The following is an 18911-nucleotide window of genomic DNA, read 5'->3' as shown; positions in this document are numbered from 1 at the left end:
TGAGTATTTGAACGTGTTTCCAGAAAGTTTCACTGTCATAGTAGCTAAAGGTGGCGTAGGCAGGGACGTCAGTCCAAAATGGCTGCTCACTGACTTGCTAACTAGGCTAGAAATGACCAAATAAACTTCTTAAATCTGTGATATCAAGAACTTTTTAATATTGAGTTTTAGCCACAGCATTTTATATCAACGCATGGAAAGTAGTTTCAACTAACTTATATTTTCTGTGTCCTTTTCTTTTACATGTGGCTTCTGCACATTAAGCAACCATTGTGAGATCCAGCCCCTGGTAAAATATGGATAAAATCATACTCCATGTGTGTTCATCATCGATGTGCTATAAAGTCTTCATAGGTTTATGGCAGTTCAAGGTTGTCATTCCAAAATATGCCAAAAGGTAGCAATCTGGGGGGGCCTCCTTTCTCATTGTTTTCATGGGGCCTCCCACAATTGCTTGGTTTTGCTGGTACTGACAGTAGACCCTTGGCCACATATGGAGTATTTTGATTGATTTACAACCATAATCAACTCCCTAAAACCCCATTTAATTTTAATGTATCTTATATGCAGTGAAAATACTACATTGTAATGATAATAATAATACATTTTATTTATAGGCGCCTTTCAGGAAAAATCGAGGTCACTGTACAAAATTGTTGAAATAAAACACAATTAAAATACACAAAATTGTTAAAATAAAACACAATTAAAATATCCACAAACATATATATAGTTACATAAAAATGACAGCAGATAAAAGTGAGACTATGGAATAGAGTAGGCCTGCCTGAATAAATAAGTTTTAAGCTGAGATTTGAAGGTGGTGACAGAGTCTGAATTTTTTAAGTGTTCCAGGAGGGCATCCCAGAGGCTGGGGGCTGAATGGCAGAAGGCTCTGGACCACATGATGGTCAAGCGAGCAGGTGGGAGGATGAATTGAGGATGGATGAGGATGACCTAAGAGTGCGGGCAGGAATGTTTATGTGGAACTGAGTTGTATTATCTCAAAGAACAATTCAATTCAATTTTCAATTTTATTTATATAGCGTCAATAACAATACAAATCGTCTCAAGATGCTTTACAAAAACCCGGCCTGAAACCCCCAGAGCAAGCCTGAAGGCAACGGTGGCAAGGAAAAACTCCCTAGAGGAGGCGGGTTGGAGCGAAAGATCTCAAGTTTAATGAAGTCTGCTTGTGTGTTCTTTAATCCATCTAATCCTTTTACCACCTCCCTGGTTTCACCTTCACTCATGTACTTTTTTTAACACAGAGTTTTCGCTTCTTAATATGAGCATTGCAGTATCTGGTGCTTTCCCTCAGCTCCATCTCTGAAAAATAATTAACTACATCCTGGTTCATGCACCAATTCATTTGCTTAGCTTTATTTCTCGTCCCCCCCCTCCTGTTTGGCCTCTGTTAACCTGCAAGGCCTTGTCTGGCTCACCTATGTTTGCGAAAAGTAAGCATCCCTCTTTAAAGCAAGACTTAATATTTCACCTATTAGGGGGGATATTAGTGACATTGACATATTGCCTGTTTTTGCTGCTTACACTCCTTTTACTCAGTGGCCAGTGGAAGGAATGGCATAATGAAAGATGATTTAAAGGAAATTCCTTGTTCACAATAATTAACGAGTATTCTGGTAACAGCTACACAAGGAAACATGAGATTTAAAGGCTCAGTTTTCAAACACTGTGTTTGTGCATCCATTTGTGTGACGTTTCTTTATGTGTACACACAGATCTCTCTTTCACACACACTCGCAATTTCTCACGGGAGTATGTGTCAGTGGAATACCATAGAACAGATTTATTCACTTGTAAATGCAACATGATAAGCAGCATATCCTTTAAGGTAAGCTGTTTACCAGCACTGTGTCGTGATCTCCATGTTTCTTAATTGCTGCTTAGTAGAATGTTTAATCTGATTTGCTTTTTTTGTTTCCTGGTAGCTTTGTTGAAGGAAGTGCGTGTGAGCGCACACGTCTGTGGGACGATTCAGGCAGTGTGTGTGCATGTGTATACAGATGGACGCTGCATATATAGCCCCGTGGTGGGCTGTTTGTGCAGTTTCTCCCAGTTTCACCTGGTCTCCTGCAGCGAGGGAGCGCAGGGCGGCATGGCCTCACAGCGATGGATACTGGCTCTCTGCTTCTCATTGGCCTCAGGTACCATGCAGTCATTCTTTTATGCAATTTTTAATTATTACTATTATTATTTTATTTACTTTATGCATTACAAGAAGAAAAAGTGAAACAAGTATTTTGCATGATTTAATTACCCTTTGCGAAAAAAGGCTAATTTGCAATATTTTATAAAAAATAATCTTGGTTTCATGGTTATTTACACCAGTTCTTGGTGACAATCAAAAATAATTTGAGATCAAGGTATTTTTTAGCTGCTTGAGTATTTCATTTTATGCATATTTATACAGTATCTGTGCTACATTACAGTTGAGAAGCACCACATAATTTTATTTGCCATTCGCTGCTGGTTTCCATTCTTAATTATAAAACCCAAAACATTTAAGAAGACCGCAAAATCCATGGCACTGGAACCGTGCCTTTACTTTTATCAGTACAGATACAGCGCTGTATCTGTATTTAATATATCAAGTGTAACAGTAATATTTGCTCTGCACCCAAATTTGGATTTTTGTTCTTTACTGTTAATTGCAGTTTTTTGTTGTATTAATGTTTACTTTCATTGTATTTGTCTCCTAGTCTTTGGAACAAGTGAATCTGTGACAACAACAAACACTCAGAAATGTGAGTATAAGTTGATTTGTGAAATTAATTGATTATTATCCATTCCCGTCTTAATCTAATCCTTAATCTGCTTCTGATATCTCATAAATACATTCTGTCATCCCATTTAGTTGTAATATGACAACTATCATCACTGACTTAGTTTTCTGTCTGCGTTTGGTTTTACTCTGAATGTTGGCTTTATCCAGAATCCTCCTTGCATCATGCATCATCTGGTATCATGTACTCTTCATGTATATACCCAGGCTCTGAGTACTGCAAAGCTTCTTGAGACAGTTTGGATTGTTACTGACTGAACTTTGCTGTGATCAGACACTTGCAGGACGTTCGGCAGTGGCGTCGTCCAGCCTTTCAATGGTTCAAGCTTCTACGTGCGCTCCAACTGCCCGTTCACCCTCACCCGCTTCACCCACAACCGGGTTGAATGTGACATCACCGTACAGCGAGGGGACGGCGGGCTGCTGGTCCAGGTCGAGATCATCATCAACAAAGTCAGGACTGTTCTGCGCAATGGAAGCATACTGGTGGAGATGAAGAGGTTTGTTAACCGAAACTGCATTGTAAGAAGAGGTCAATTAGTGTCTCAGGCAGAGTTTGATGATCCTCTGGGTCTTTATTAGTTTTTGATCTTAACTGAAACCCCCAACTAAAAAGTGTGAGGCAGCAGGAAAGAGTATTTCCCTTAAGTTCATTCATAGGTGGTTTATGCTTTTACCTGACGCTAATCACTCACCAGTTGATAATTAGCTTTGACTGTGATTATAAATTGTTTCTGCAGTTGAATGAAATGACAGTTTCAGTTGAGTGAAATGAAGGTTGTCACGGTCTGCAAGGTGACTTACACTTGGACAGTATAATGTTTTACTAGCATTTTCACTTATTAATTTTTAGTTTTAACAGATGCCTCTGTGTGTTTATTTTTTCAAAGTGTTTCCCTACCTTATGACCACACCTACCAGCACATTTTTCACTATGGCATCTACACTAGACTGAGGAGCACCTTGCTTCCTCTGTCGGTCACCTGGCACAATGCAGCTGAAGGGATTGACACTCTGCGGGTGAGGAGAGCCTTAACAAAGGTCAGCTGATGCATACAGTGGAAATCACTATGCAGCCCTGAAACATCTGTATGATTTCTTATTAAGGTGGAACTGGACCAGGAGCTGAGCACCGACATGACTGGATTGTGTGGGAAACACAGCGTCCCAGGTACGACGGCTTCTTGACGAACAAACAAACGGGAAACAATGGTGATGCCGTTGGTGCGACCTCACCTAGTTGAGCGGGCACAACAGTAAACTGAGGGTATAGCCCTCACTGCAGTGGAGAAACAAAAAAAGTATATGGAGGGAGGAAAGTGCCCAAATTTTATTTATTTTTATATTTATTTCCATTTGTAATTTTGGCATCTCTGGACCTCTGTAGCACTAGCTGTAGTAGTGCTAGGGATTTTGCCACCAAAAGCCATGCCTTCAGTTGATGCAAGGAAGTTTATGGGATGACAGGACTTAAGGGAAACAGATGGAGGGATGAGAAAAGTTGAAGGGAAGGGATGGGTGAGGCCGATTGAGGAGATGGATGACGGTTGAAGGATGCCTTGGCGCACTTGTCTCTCTCCCTTGGTTCTCTCAAGAGGGAAAAGGTAGGTATTAAGTTCAGGAGTTGTGGTCTTGTTCCTGAACTTAATACATAATAACTTCTTCAAGAAACTGTTGCATACTAAGTACTACAGATAACTTTAAACAGAAGCTATTATAGACCATAACTGAGTAATACAGTATATGTAATTGGTAAGTGTAAAAGTCAAATTAATAGATTATTCGTACAATAATATAAGCAACAGTATCAATAGTCATATAAATTGTATTGTAAAAGTATTGACTGTAGTAGTATAATTAACTGAGTACCAATTACATATTATAACTGAGACATGAAACTGGCAAGGATTTCCTTAACTGTATGTGGTGCTAGATTTGGATAAAGTATAACATTTGACATAAAAAGACTATTTCTTACAGAAAGTCACATTTCGTAGGAATGTAAACCTTTTTCAGCTATTTTTTTGACATTTATCTGTGTTTTTATGAAATCAGCCAACGAACAGCAGTTGATCACAGAGAGCGTGCTCACTGACGACACATGTCAAACCCGAGATCCCGTTGCTGCCAGTAATCCAGTAAGTTGAATGTTGCCATCACTGTTTCAGTTTACAACACAACCAAAGAAATTACAATATGGTTTCCCTTCCTGCTGTTCAGTTTGCTTCGTGTTAGGTATATTTGTTGCTTGTTGTTTTTTGAGGCACTGTGAAGAGACTGAAAAGGATATTGTGTAGACTGGAATTATTTTTCCATAAATGTCATGTTTAATTTGTTTTTGTAGTGTATATTTTGGGAACCAGTCCTTCCAGCTCTCAAGTAAAGTGGCCTCAAACACGATCTATAATATGTCTTAGCCCCAGATGTTTAAATGGTTCCTCTGATATTTGTAGGTATGCAGTCATTTCTTTTCCTACACCTTGGATTGCCTGCAAGCTAAAACGCCTCATTATATTGGACTCTGTGGGAAGAACAGTTACAGCTATGAAAACAGCAAATCCATCAACTGTGCCTTCTTCAAAGAGATTGTCTTGCACTGTGGGAACAGCAGCTATGTTTGGAACATGTGGAGAGCCGTAACGCAATGTGGTAAATGAGCTTTTGTTAATATACCCTCAAGGTTGTCTCAAATCCACTTTATTTTAATTTATGTCTCTACTCTCATACCATCTTTTGATTTTTGCCTTCGAATATAGATCCGCCGACTTGTCCTGGAGACCTGGTTTATGTAGAGCAGGGTCCAGCTTTTGTTCCTAGCTGCTCCAATCCAAACCTAAGGTTGACCAACCAGGATCTCACCAGTTCCTGTGTCTGCCCAAATGGTAAGGACTGTCCAACTGTGCAATTTAGCTCTTCGCTACGCTGTGGATCCGTTTCTTGTTTTGCCTACGCGACCCTAATTACATTTGTGTTGCAGGTAAGGTGCTCAATGATCACTCGGATGGCTTCCACTGTGTCGATGAGTCCAGCTGCTCCTGTGTGTTCGCCGGCAGGAGCTATGCAACCGGAGACATACGAAGCACCAAATGTCAATCATGGTTAGCAGGTTAAAAAAAATACATAAATAAAAATTTACATTGACGATCAATTCAATTCCAATTCCATGCCCATATGTGTCCTCAGCCTGTGTAATGGTGGGAAGTGGCTTTGCTCTGATAACTTCTGCCCAACCAGATGTCTCATTGAAGGACAGTTTGTGACAACCTTTGATGGCAAACAATACGTAGTTCCTGGTAAATGTACATACGTGGCCTCACAGGTAAATTTTCCCCACAACGGCATCACATGACATGAATCCAATGCCGATGGTTACCGATACTAACTACGGATTTTTTACGACGGTGCGCAGGGTCTCAACTGGACAATAACAGTCGAGTTTTCTGAAAAAGAAGCATCTCTGAAAACGGTTGTTCTGCAGCTTTTCCAGGTAGAAGCAGATTTGAATCGTTGACTTCCAAACCTTATGCTGTATTCTGTCAAACACTATCAGTACCGAGCAAGAGAAGTGTAACTGTTGATATCGGTCTTTTTGAATTTGCAGGAAATATACACGTTCACACAGAACATGGTTAAGTTTGGAGAGCAAGAAATTATTGAACTTCATCAGTCTGGTAAGAAGAAGAAGAACTAATCTTTGTAATACATACTGGATGCTTTGGTTACTTACAGACTACCTGTCACCTCTCACCTGTCAGATCATGCCCTGGTTTTCTGGCAGTCCTCAATGTATGTTCAAGTCCACACATCATTTGATATGAAGATCCAAGTCCAGATGTCTCCAGAAATCCAGCTGTACATCACGCCGCCTAGAAACTACAGTGGCATGATTTCAGGTTAGTTTTTTTTTATGAACTCTGAGGCCAAAAGAATATATAGAGATAGGTACAACAACATGCTTTCTATGTCCACTGTGGCATGAGCTGGTTGGATTTGTTCTGATATGCAGAGATGTCTTTCAGGTCTCTGTGGCAACAGCAACAATGACACCACAGATGACTTCACCACCAGCAGCGGGATCATCGAGAACTCGGCTCAACCTTTCGCTCTGTCCTGGAGTGTGGGCAGCTGTGCTATTAACATACCCCCAATGTGCATCAACACTGACAATGGTATCAGTTAACTGCAAAAAAAAAATAAAATACAAAAACATCCATGAACAAATCTCCCAAGCAAAATTTGACTCAAACCTCTCAAACTCAGCTTTGAACCTCAAGCTGCAAACCCAGTCCCATTCTGTCCAAATTGATTTGCACAACAAATTCAATCCAGGTATTACAAAGTTTGCAATCTTTTTCCAGTCTCTGGGAGAAATTTAACTACTCCAATTACTTTTCATTACATAAACCCAGTACTCCACATTTGGTACTTCTGTCTCCAGCCATCATCCAGCAATAACTCTTTTTTTTCTTGCAACTGACATCCTAAACATACAATGTGATTATATTTTGCCCAAAGTATAATACCGCAATTGTGAAAAAGGAACTTCCACCCTCTAATGTCTTTATCTCTTGCCAATGTGGGGCGTGATGTTAGAACATTCCCAGAAGATATGGAATTTATCTGCTTTCTTTACTACCTCTACTCCACACTGTGTCCACCATCTTGGATTTTGACTAGCCACAGACATTATAAAAATTCCTTCAGTGTTAGAGGGCAAGTTGTTTTCTACTGCTGCTCATTAATCTTATTCCATTTGCATATTTCATGATTTGAGCTCGTTTTGTGTTTTTGCAGAAATATTTGCTGATGAAAAGTGTGCTGTGTTGAACAGCCCAACTGGGATATTTGCTCAGTGCCACGGCCATATCCCAACTGATCCGTACCATACAGTAAGAAAACCTTTAAACAGCAGACAAATCAAAGTAGTTCTTGATGCATTTTCATTAGTTAACTGATGTTGACGCATCAATGGCAGATTCTTTTTAAGATCACACTGATTGTTACTTCCAGGCTTGCATCCAAAGAACGTGCAACTGTGGCAGCAATCTGCTGCAGTGCTGGTGTGTCGCTCTGAGCAGCTATGCTAAGGCCTGCGCCGGTTTGGGGATTGAAGTTGGTGACTGGAGGAAGGCTACCAACTGCAGTGAGTTCAGTTCACCGTGGGATTTTATTTAGGAAAAAAAGATGAGAGACAAATAATGTTGTGAGTACGTGAAGTACGTAGGATGTCTGTCAGTTTGAAATATAATTTTGCAAAAGGTTTGTCCAAAAACAGTTGAAATACAAGATTAACTAATAATTAGGCGGCCTTTGTTTTCTTTTCTGTATTCTATCACTGGACTCTGTAAGCATTTTCAGTCACCATAAAGCAAATTTAAAGCAATTAAATTAAATTTCAATCTCACCCATGTTGAAAACTACATGTCTTTTACCAAAAAAATAAAATATCTGAATGTTACAGCTCTGAAATGTCAAAAGAACCAAGAGTTCTCTTACGATGTACTGGCCTGCAACCGCACCTGCCTCTCACTGTCCGGGCTGGACCCTCGCTGTGGGCTGGAAGATGCTCCTGTGGAGGGCTGTGGCTGCCCGGAAGGAACCCACCTGAATGTAGGACACGTCTGCACCCCTAAGGCAGATTGTGTATGTCACTACAATGGTGGCACGACACTGCCGGGTTCGGTTGTTATTGACGGACGACAGTGGTGAGTTGACAACTGAAATGTTTTGTGACATTTAAAATAGTCAATAAAATTTTGTTGGAACATCAAAAGACCCAGTATTGTTTTTTTTGTTTTGTTTTTTTCTAAAGCCACTGTGAGAATGGAGAACTGCACTGTTCCAAGGATTGTGGTAAGTAAATTATCATATTTCTTCATAAAATTTGATGCATATTTCTACTGACTGATATAATACAATAAAATTAAATGCAAAGGTTTTTAACAAACTTTAAATCCTGTCTATAATGCCTTTAACCATAATAATGCAATGCAATTTACTTGTCAGTAAGTGTATTAGAATTTTTTTTTTTTTTGTTGCTCTCTCATAACATCAAATGGCAAACTAACTGAAATATAATTAATAATTTTATGTGTCGTGTCAGGCTGCATGAATGGAAAGGTTTGCGTTCACTGCTCAGAGTACCCCGTTAACACGGCTCAGAAGACTTGTGACAGTCTCAGCAAACCACTGGTAAGTCAGTGTATTATATATTTATATCCATGGCTGTATACATGGTTGCCCTTTGTCATATGTTGTTATTCATGTTGTTATGTTGTTTTCTTATATTCTTATATTCTTATATCTCTTATATTCTATAGGTATTTTATTTTTGCACTAAGTGAATATACTTTCTGTGGTAATGTAGTGTTGAGTTGCAGCCTTTACACCAATTAAAACATTTTCTTTTGGTGTAATTTCCAGGGTACCAACACGACCTGTGTGAGCGGCTGCTACTGCCCATATGACCAGTATGAGGATCACCATGGAAACTGTGTTTCTGTGGACAACTGTACGTGCATGTACAGTGGCAAAGTATTCGAAGCAGGAGACCATGTCAAAACAAAGTGTAAAACATGGTAACGCACTTATTAGTTCTGTTTTCTAAGATAATTCAAAATATCGTATTCGTCCACATAGTAATGTAATTACATGACTCTATCTTACAGCGTCTGTGGACAGGGTCAGTGGCACTGCAAAGATGAACCGTGTCCTGGGACGTGCCAAGTTTATGGAAACGGGCATTATCAGACCTTTGACACTAAATGGTATCGCTTTGACGGACATTGTCAGTACACGCTTGTGGAGGTGAGACCACATATTGACTGTATATAGCAGTGGACAAAATGATGTCATCCATAGGATTCCTAAAGAGCCATTTTGATGTGCAGTATCGCGGCTCTGGCTTTCGCCATTTTGGCAGTGGCTAATTCCGCCCAACTCCTGTTGAATGCGAAGATGGGTGAATAGGTGAAGCATGAGCAGTTTAGGTGGGCATGTGATGCCTAGGCAGACATCTAGAAAACTGTGACGGCATCCACCTGTCACAGTGCAGTTTGGGCCACTCCCATTATTATGCAAACATTTAAGCCTAAACACGATGAAAGTAGGAAATATTAGAAAATAAAAGCAGTCCTCATATAGTTTTCATACATTTTTTTTGGTTTGCACCAGACCGTAAACATCTAAACATGCCTATTTCCACTATAAAGTTGGGCATTTTAACATTTATATCTATGGGAACTGACTCACCTTTAGGAGCCAGCCTCAAGTGGCCACTGGTGGAACTGCAGTTTTTGTCACTTGATTAGCCTAATTTTTCAGTTTATATGATCAATTGGTATTTCAAAGCACTATAGGAATTTATTACACTCATTGTTAATGATCTAAATCTTGAAAAGAACACTTGATTTAATAATGCATGGTTACTGACCCACTGCTTTCTTGCGCAGGTTTCGTAGACCTCTTGTATAATTCCATCAGTGGACATGGTCCATAAACCAGCTGCCTGATGTGCAACTTATTGCGTTGCATTTTTTAAATATTGTCTATAGTTTGTCACATTTTCCACAACAACAAGTCTTTAACACTGCCTTTTAACTTCAGGATTACTGTGGAAACACAAATGGCACCTTCTCAGTCAGAGTGGAGAGTGTACCCTGCTGTGATGAGGCGCTCACCTGCTCTCGGTCCATCGTCCTGGACCTGCAGGTAGATGTCTCTTTCTGCTGTCCTTTAGGAATTTTTACATTTCTACTAATCTTTCAGTTAATAAGTTGTATGTTCACTTCCTCCATTGCTGATTCAAAGTGGAATAGTTTGCCACGGATGATTGTCATATTCCAGAAAAGCAATACACTAACTGGTACATCATGATTTTCCCACCTAGAACAAAGTCACTCTGACACTGAGTGACATGAGGGTGACTAAACAAATCCAAAATGGCTGGACTGTGGAGCAAGATTTACTTTACACCACACACACAGTGGGGCTGTATATCATAATCTCAGTGCCAAGCAGAGGCATAACCCTCATTTGGGACAAACACACCCGGATCACGATAGAACTGCATGCAAACTGGAGGGTAAGTGATGAATATTTTGGGGTCATTTATGTCACTGTATATTCTGTCAAAATGAGACTTGCAGAAGTAAGGTAGACGTAAAACCTTTTTTTTTCATCCATCTTTCCTGTAGAACAAAGTATGTGGCCTCTGTGGGAACTTTGACTCCAATGAAATGAATGACCTGGAGACGCGTGGCTCAGCTGGTGAATGGGTTTTCTTGTTGTTTTAGTTGCAGTCATACTTTAATCGTGATGGTCAATATAAAACGAACCCTGTGTTTTCAGTGTTGGCCAGTCCCTTGGACTTTGGAAACAGCTGGAAGGTCTCCACTCCTCCTTGCTCTGACGTGACCACTGAGATATTTCCATGTGAACGCAACTCCTATTGCTCAGCCTGGGCCCAGCGGCGCTGTATGATCCTCAGGGGAGACAGCTTCAAGGATTGCCACTTTAAGGTGCAGTATGTATTTTACTTGGCTCCAAGGCCCAATACAAATTTCATAGGAAGGGAGAGTAAATGCACAAGTGGGAAGGTCCATTAATGTGTCAATCAGTCATACAAGCTAACAACCAGCACTAAAGTTCTGACTGAATTCTGTTGGATGTTTACCAACCCTTAGGTGGATCCAGAGCCCTACTACCATGCATGCGTCCAGGAGTCTTGCTCCTGTGAGTTTGAAGGGAAGTTCCTGGGCTTCTGCACAGCAGTGGCAGCTTATGCAGAGGCCTGCAGTGATCAGGACGTCTGCATAAATTGGAGGACACCTGATTTGTGCCGTAAGTTGATACTCCAACAATCTCAAACATTTCAGCTCTGGTTTACTCGCTTGTGACAACAGCAAATACAGTTCAAGGCTACAGGTCACTGAATTTGGGAGGCAGCAAAACAAATTATTTTAGTTTGAATAAAGAAGTCTGACAATAATTGGCCTTTTCCATCATTATGTGCACAAATATTATTTAATTTTATATTGCTCCTGACATGAGTATAAAGAGTAGGACACAGTGAAAGGAGTTGGTTAACTAACTAAACTAATTCACAGTCAAAAATGGCAAAATGATGAGACATTTTAATTAAAAATAAATGATTTAAATGATTCTGTAAATAAAATAACTATTACATCTGCAATACTGAGTTTATACGTTCTGAACACCAGTTCACACCAGGGTGTGGTCTTGTCAGGGCTTTTGCTTTTCCTACGGGCTATGCTTAAGAATGCTAAATATGCACCGCCTGTTATTTAAATTATTTATTTTACTCAGTATTTTACATACTTTAAACTGTTATGTTCAATTCCATTTTATTCTTAATTAATTTTTTTGACATTCTACTGAATTTTCACACTTAATTGTAAGAATCAGTCAATGCTTCTGACAATCCATATAGTTAATTATATTAAATATTACTGAAAATTGACAAAACTTGTGATAATTTACACCTCAGCGGTCTACTGTGACTACTACAACGAACAGGGCCAGTGTAGCTGGCACTATGATGCCTGTGGTAGGACGCTATCCTGTGGCAACTACTTCACTCACAAGCTGGAAGGTAACCGAACTTTCTCAGTATCATTTAAATGAAATTAAAAATATCTTGATAATTTAAATTAGAATTAAAATGAAAATATCTTTATAATTTATACAGCTATTGAAAGACTTATTTCAGTATCAGTGTTGGTCTTATTAATGGTTCCAAATTATATTTATTCTCTGGAAAGGCTGCTACCCCAGATGTCCAAAGGAGGCGCCATTTTATGATGAGAATACTGGTAATTGCACCACATTGAGGAACTGCACCTGTTATTTCAATGGCACTTTTGTTCATTCTGGAAAAGTGGTGATGATAAACTCTATGGCTTGGTAAGTTGACCCATTTATAAAATGTATGACATATATACATATATTTGCAAAATTTACTGATTTCTGGATATTTCATGTCTCTTACATTAGCCCCTGTGAAGATGGAATAATTAATTGCCGTAAGTATGAAATATATATCAGTACTTGCAACTATATTTGCCACTAAATGTGTCTGAGAAAATATACAAACATTATAAGAATTTTAGGTAGATGGACCATAAAGATCATTTTGTATACCATTTGTTCTCCAACAGCACCTCCACCCACAACTACTCCTGCCGCCACCCCTACAACAAGTACTCTCAGTACAACTGCTTCAACTACCAGTGAAACAACTTCTACTGCTGTTACGACATTGATTACCACTACTAATGTCTCAACTACAGCTGAAACATGGACCACTAAGCCCACCACCTCAACACCAACATCTACTCTAGCTACCACTGAAACATGGACCACTGAGCTTACCACCGCTACAACACCAACATCTACTTCAGCTACCACTGAAACATGGACCACTGAGCATACCACCACCACAACACCAATACCTACTCTACCTACCACTGAGCTTACCACCACTTCAACACCAACATCTACTCTAGCTACCACTGAGTTTACCACCACCTCAACACCAACATCTACTTCAGCTACCACTGAAACATGGACCACTGAGCATACCACAGCCACAACACCAACATCTACTCTACCTACCACTGAGCATACCACCACCACAACACCAACATCTACTCTAGCTACCACTGAGCTTACCACCACCTCAACACCAACATCTACTCTAGCTACCACTGAGCTTACCACCACCTCAACACCAACATCTACTCCAGCTACCACTGATCTTACCACCACCTCAACACCAACATCTACTTCAGCTACCACTGAAACATGGACCACTGAGCATACCACCACCACAACACCAACATCTACTTCAGCTACCACTGAAACATGGACCACTGAGCATACCACCACCTCAACACCAACATCTACTTCAGCTACCACTGAAACATGGACCACTGAGCATACCACCACCACAACACCAACATCTACTTCAGCTGCCACTGAAACATGGACCACTGAGCATACCACCACCACAACACCAACATCTACTCTACCTACCACTGAGCATACCACCACCACAACACCAACATCTACTCTAGCTACCACTGAGCTTACCACCACCTCAACACCAACATCTACTCCAGCTACCACTGAGCTTACCACCACCTCAACACCAACATCTACTCCAGCTACCACTGAGCATACCACCACCACAACACCAACATCTACTTCAGCTGCCACTGAAACATGGACCACTGAGCATACCACCACCACAACACCAACATCTACTCTACCTACCACTGAGCATACCACCACCACAACACCAACATCTACTTCAGCTACCACTGAAACATGGACCACTGAGCATACCACCACCTCAACACCAACATCTACTTCAGCTACCACTGAAACATGGACCACTGAGCATACCACCACCACAACACCAACATCTACTTCAGCTACCACTGAAACATGGACCACTGAGCATACCACCACCACAACACCAACATCTACTCTAGCTACCACTGAGCTTACCACCACCTCAACACCAACATCTACTTCAGCTACCACTGAAACATGGACCACTCAGCCTCCCACCAACTCCACACCAATATCTACTTCAGCTACCACTGAAACATGGACTACGGAGCAAACCACCACCTCAACACCAACAACTACAACTGTTTCCACAACAGCTAATACTGAAACATGGTCAACAGTGCCCACCACCACCTCAACGCTAATAACAACCATTACCAGTGCCTCAACTACCACTGAAAATTGGTCAACTGTTCTTTCAACTACCACTACACCAATGACTACCTCATCTACAACTGTAACCTCAGTTACACCTATAGAACCTAACACAACAGCAGTCACTACCAGCTCACTCAGCACACCAGCTTCAACTTTAGTGTCCACCACACCTGTAATTGTAACAGGACCACCACAGACCACAACACTACACTCTACACACGAAGGTGAGTTTATTCTAGTTTATAGTTCTATGTAATGTTTTTATTTTTATTTTTTTGCCCCAAATAATTTTTGGGTCTGTTTTCCATGTTCACAGTGTTTGTCCCAGAGTCTACCACACAACCACCCTGTCAGTGTTCAGATGTGAAGGGCAATGAAACGTGGGATTGTGGTGATACATGGACTGAGGACTGCTTCTATAAGAGCTGTACAGCAGGGAAGATAGAGTTGACCTCAGTGCCTCCACCAGAGATCACGGTACCCACCTGTCCTAGAGGTCTTTTCACATATGTCTCAGATGGATGCTATGACACTCCTAAGTGTAACTGTAAGTCACTGTTCTTGTTTTGTGCTTACTATAATGTTTTCACATTTATTCACATTTGACTATATTCATTTTAATAGTATAAACTGGTGCTTCATAGAACAAACTTGCTCCCATTCACTGAATCAGTCCAAAATGACGTGCTTGTAGATGTCCTTACAGCAGGACTGCAAATCTAGTAACTCTATTAAGTTGTACAGCGTTGGACAATTTATTGTTTGATAAGATGATTGTGCTAGAAGAAAGGTTAAAAAATATCCAAGGATATTAAAAATGATCCCGTGGAAGTTAATTTCATGGTAATGTCAACCCAACGTTTCTCGTTTTCTACTAAAAATATTCTATTGCGTACCCACCCCAGGTCAATGTGAGCTGTACGGGGACCCACACTACATCTCATTCCAAGGAGTAACCTTTGATTTTCTGGACGAATGTACCTATATCCTGGTGGAGGAGCAGTCTCCGCGTCATAATCTAACCATTGCTGTGGACAACTTTTTCTGTATACCAGGCCTTCAGGGCTCCTGTGCTAAAGGCATCATCCTGAAATATCAGAACAATATAGTTACACTCAGTATCGTCCCAGATTTGTTTGCAGTACAGGTGGGATATAATACAACTATCTTGTGTTTAACACCTTGGATCCACCTCCTGTGATATAGGATATGTTTATTTCAAAACTTGCTTCTAAATATTTTGGGAGTACCACCATATTCTGCTGTAAAAACTGAGATACTGATCTTATCTGCTTCAGGCTACTCTGAACAATGTCACCATACAGCCGCCATATGAACAGCATGGATTAAAGTTTGAGACTACGGGGTACGAGGTCTCAATTCATCTTCCAGAGATCCGTTCCTTTGTCTCCCTCACTCCTTCTTATACCCTGGTGGTCAATCTGGCCATGGAGCACTTCGTCAACAACACCCAGGGACAATGTGGTGGGTATTGGATATAGAGTAATGGTCTGCTGGTGTGATTGAATACAGGATATCAGATACGGACAGTTTCTCTCTCTGACCACACAAAACCTCATCACATCCTAATTATTTAATGTGGCTGTCAAGCTTTTATTCAGACTGCCGGTGCATGGCTCATGTAGCTCATATGACATATGAGAAGCCACGTTTTTTTTTTCTGAACTCAGTTCTCCATCCTCCCTTCAGGTGTATGTGGCGGTGCATCATGTATTCGTAAGGGAGGGAAGATCGAGGATGACAGTTGCTGTGATAAGACGGCCTATGACTGGGTGTACGCTGACCCTCTGAAGCCAGCCTGTGTTTCTGCACCAAGGGATGTACCTTGTCATCCAACAACAACAATTACAGTACCCACTGTGATCCCTCCTCCCCCCTGCCTCCAAAGCCCACTATGTGAACTGCTACACCCCTCGTAAGCTCTACACACTGACATACACTCGGGGTCAGGGAACTAGTGTGAGAATTAGTGGTAGAAGTGGTAATAATTGCACATCCAAGTAAAGGCTTTGGTAAATTCTTTACTTAACATGAAATTTTCTCATGTGTAACTTTGACTTTCTCTGCATGTGTATTATATACAGTTTTAGTATATTGTATTGTTTATATCTGAAACTGTTGACTAAAGATTGAATCCACTCTGTCTTCTCAGAGTCTTTGGAAATTGCAGCCAGCATGTGGATCTAAATCTTAAAAAGAAGAACTGTGAGTTTGACTCATGTCGGAACCCAAATGGCTCTTGCTCTTCTCTGGAGCAAGCTGCTCAGGAATGTAAAGAGGCGGGTTTCTGCATTGACTGGAGAAAACTAACCAATGGAAGTTGTGGTACGTCCCCATTATTTTCTTGTGTTACACTGGTACAACAAAGCCAATAAAACCAGAGATGGTGAGGTTGGTGACGTTAGCCATTCTAGCCTAATACACATTTTCACATTTTGAGATTTTGTGACTGAAATGTTTCCAGTTAACGTTTGCATTTAGAGTAGTATTGACAAATCACATTTCACGGTCGGAACAGAGACAAAAAGAGATCACACACCCTGCTATACTCTCTCAGTAAGCAAGCTAGCATGTCTCATTTGTCAAGCTAAAGTCATAGATGTTGTGATGATTTAAACTCCAACCTAATTCTCTTCACTTTAGTTGCTAGTTGGATTGTAAACACGGAATAGGAAGTCTTGGCACGCAAGTTTGTTATCTGTAATCTGGAATTTCCACTGGTTACACAACTCAGAAACAATGGCTGCTGCCCCCAGAGATTAAGTCATCAGACGATAATGGATGGGTTCCCAGATTGGCTAACCACCTACCACGCTAATGTTACATGACTTGCTTTGTTGTGATTTATTCTGTCTTTTGTTGTTGCCTTTGAAATTTGGCATGAATTTGGGGGATGGTGGTGCTTTTGAAGGAGCGCTGACAAAAGAGAAGTGTTTGTTTGGCTCTTTCTCGGGAATGGCTTACTCCAGCTTTAATTATTGTCTTAACAAATATGCACCCTTTTCTGTGCATATTTGTACCTTTGTACCTTTTCTGTCACCCTTTTCACGAACAGACTGTAATTTGAGTTGGTTTTGGTTGAAAATGTCAATTATATACTTTTCCTTAACTTGAGTTTGATGTTTCAGATGTGCCGTGTGCAGAAGGACTGGTTTACAGAGAATGTCGTAACAAGCTGGACGACTTCTGCTACGGAGGGTCTGGAGACTTTTATCAAATTATGTCCTCACATATTTCTTCCTCATGTTACTCAATCCAGTGAAAGCTGGTGGGTTGTAAAGATTTTCATCATTTCTGTTTCTCGTCTGTTTTGGGTGATCAGAGCGCGTTACACGGGGGCCTCCCTGGAGAAGAGCAGCACAGGCTGTTTCTGTCCTCATGATCTAATTAGGGCAGGAAACCATTCAAACATCTGCATGCCTCACTGTAACTGTGAGTAACATGATCTATAACAGTGACAATGTCTCTCGGATTTTTGTTTGAAATCTCACACAGGGAAATGAGTGAGTTTCTCTCTTTTTTTTTCTTCTCCACAGATTGCAAAGGACCAAGTGGAGAGCCCAAACTAGTAAATATATTTTACCCATCAGTGTACAGTAAAAACATGCATATTCAAACCAAATTTGTCATGTTATATATAACATACCTTCTTGGAAATGGGTTTTTAGATATGCCAAAATATCAGCAACATTTCCTAAAAGGTTTTTGAAGGAATGGAAGAAATATGCTCTGTTTGTACGGTTAACTTAGTAGGGCGAACGAAATCTGAATATTTTTTGCCCCTAAATGTAAGTACTGTCATCCACCATTGGAATGCAGAAGGATTCCTTTATTTATTCTTTCTCGCCAAAATCCTAATCTCTTAAAAATGCAATACATTTGAATATAATATATGTCTGTAGGTCTTAAAATATATTTCTATACCTGTCTTCCAGCCTGGTGAGGTGTGGCATTCCAATTGCCAAATTTGTAGGTGTAACAACCAGACTCTGACCGAGGAGTGTTCTCCAAAGCCTCCTCAGCCGGCTCCTATCTGCGGCCCTTACGCTGTTTTGGTAAACACCTCCTGCTGTGGTGATCAAGCTTGTGGTAAGAACTGGCACTTTTCGATTTCATTAAATCTAGTTTCCGCAACTTTGACTCTGAAATTCCTTTTCTAACATCAAGTGCATGGTATAAACTACTCTGTATGTAGTTTATATGCATTAGCATGCATTTTTGTTCCTAGAATATTAGATTTAACTGCAGTCTGTACATGAGCTTTCTGAAGGTCTCAAAGTATGTTTAACTGTTTTGCTTTGCCTCTCACTAATTGGATGTTTCAGTTGAG

General features: G+C 40.4%; 1 protein-coding gene across 1 annotated transcript; it reads left to right on the top strand.

The window, feature by feature from the left end:
* Positions 1–1490: 1490 nt before the first annotated feature.
* LOC311508876 (mucin-2) lies at positions 1491–13060 on the top strand (the record flags this gene model as incomplete). The annotated part of the gene is made up of 23 exons (XM_084573865.1): positions 1491–2168; positions 3081–3306; positions 3697–3826; positions 3914–3977; positions 5563–5688; positions 5784–5904; positions 5990–6125; positions 6408–6477; positions 6562–6699; positions 6826–6975; positions 7601–7695; positions 7817–7949; positions 8187–8511; positions 8619–8659; positions 8910–8998; positions 9230–9384; positions 9475–9613; positions 10412–10654; positions 10695–10889; positions 11002–11074; positions 11156–11325; positions 11491–11651; positions 12985–13060. Exons 1-23 carry the CDS (start codon positions 1916–1918, stop codon positions 13058–13060), a joined length of 3309 nt encoding a protein of 1102 aa, XP_084429991.1. The 5' UTR covers positions 1491–1915.
* Positions 13061–18911: the final 5851 nt, after the last annotated feature.

Source organism: Chelon labrosus (assembly GCF_963514085.1).
Source record: "Chelon labrosus genome assembly, chromosome: 23".
In the NCBI taxonomy this organism is placed as follows: Eukaryota; Metazoa; Chordata; class Actinopteri; order Mugiliformes; family Mugilidae; genus Chelon; species Chelon labrosus.
Note: the sequence above shows the minus strand (reverse complement) of the source record. Positions and strands in the feature narration are given on the sequence as shown.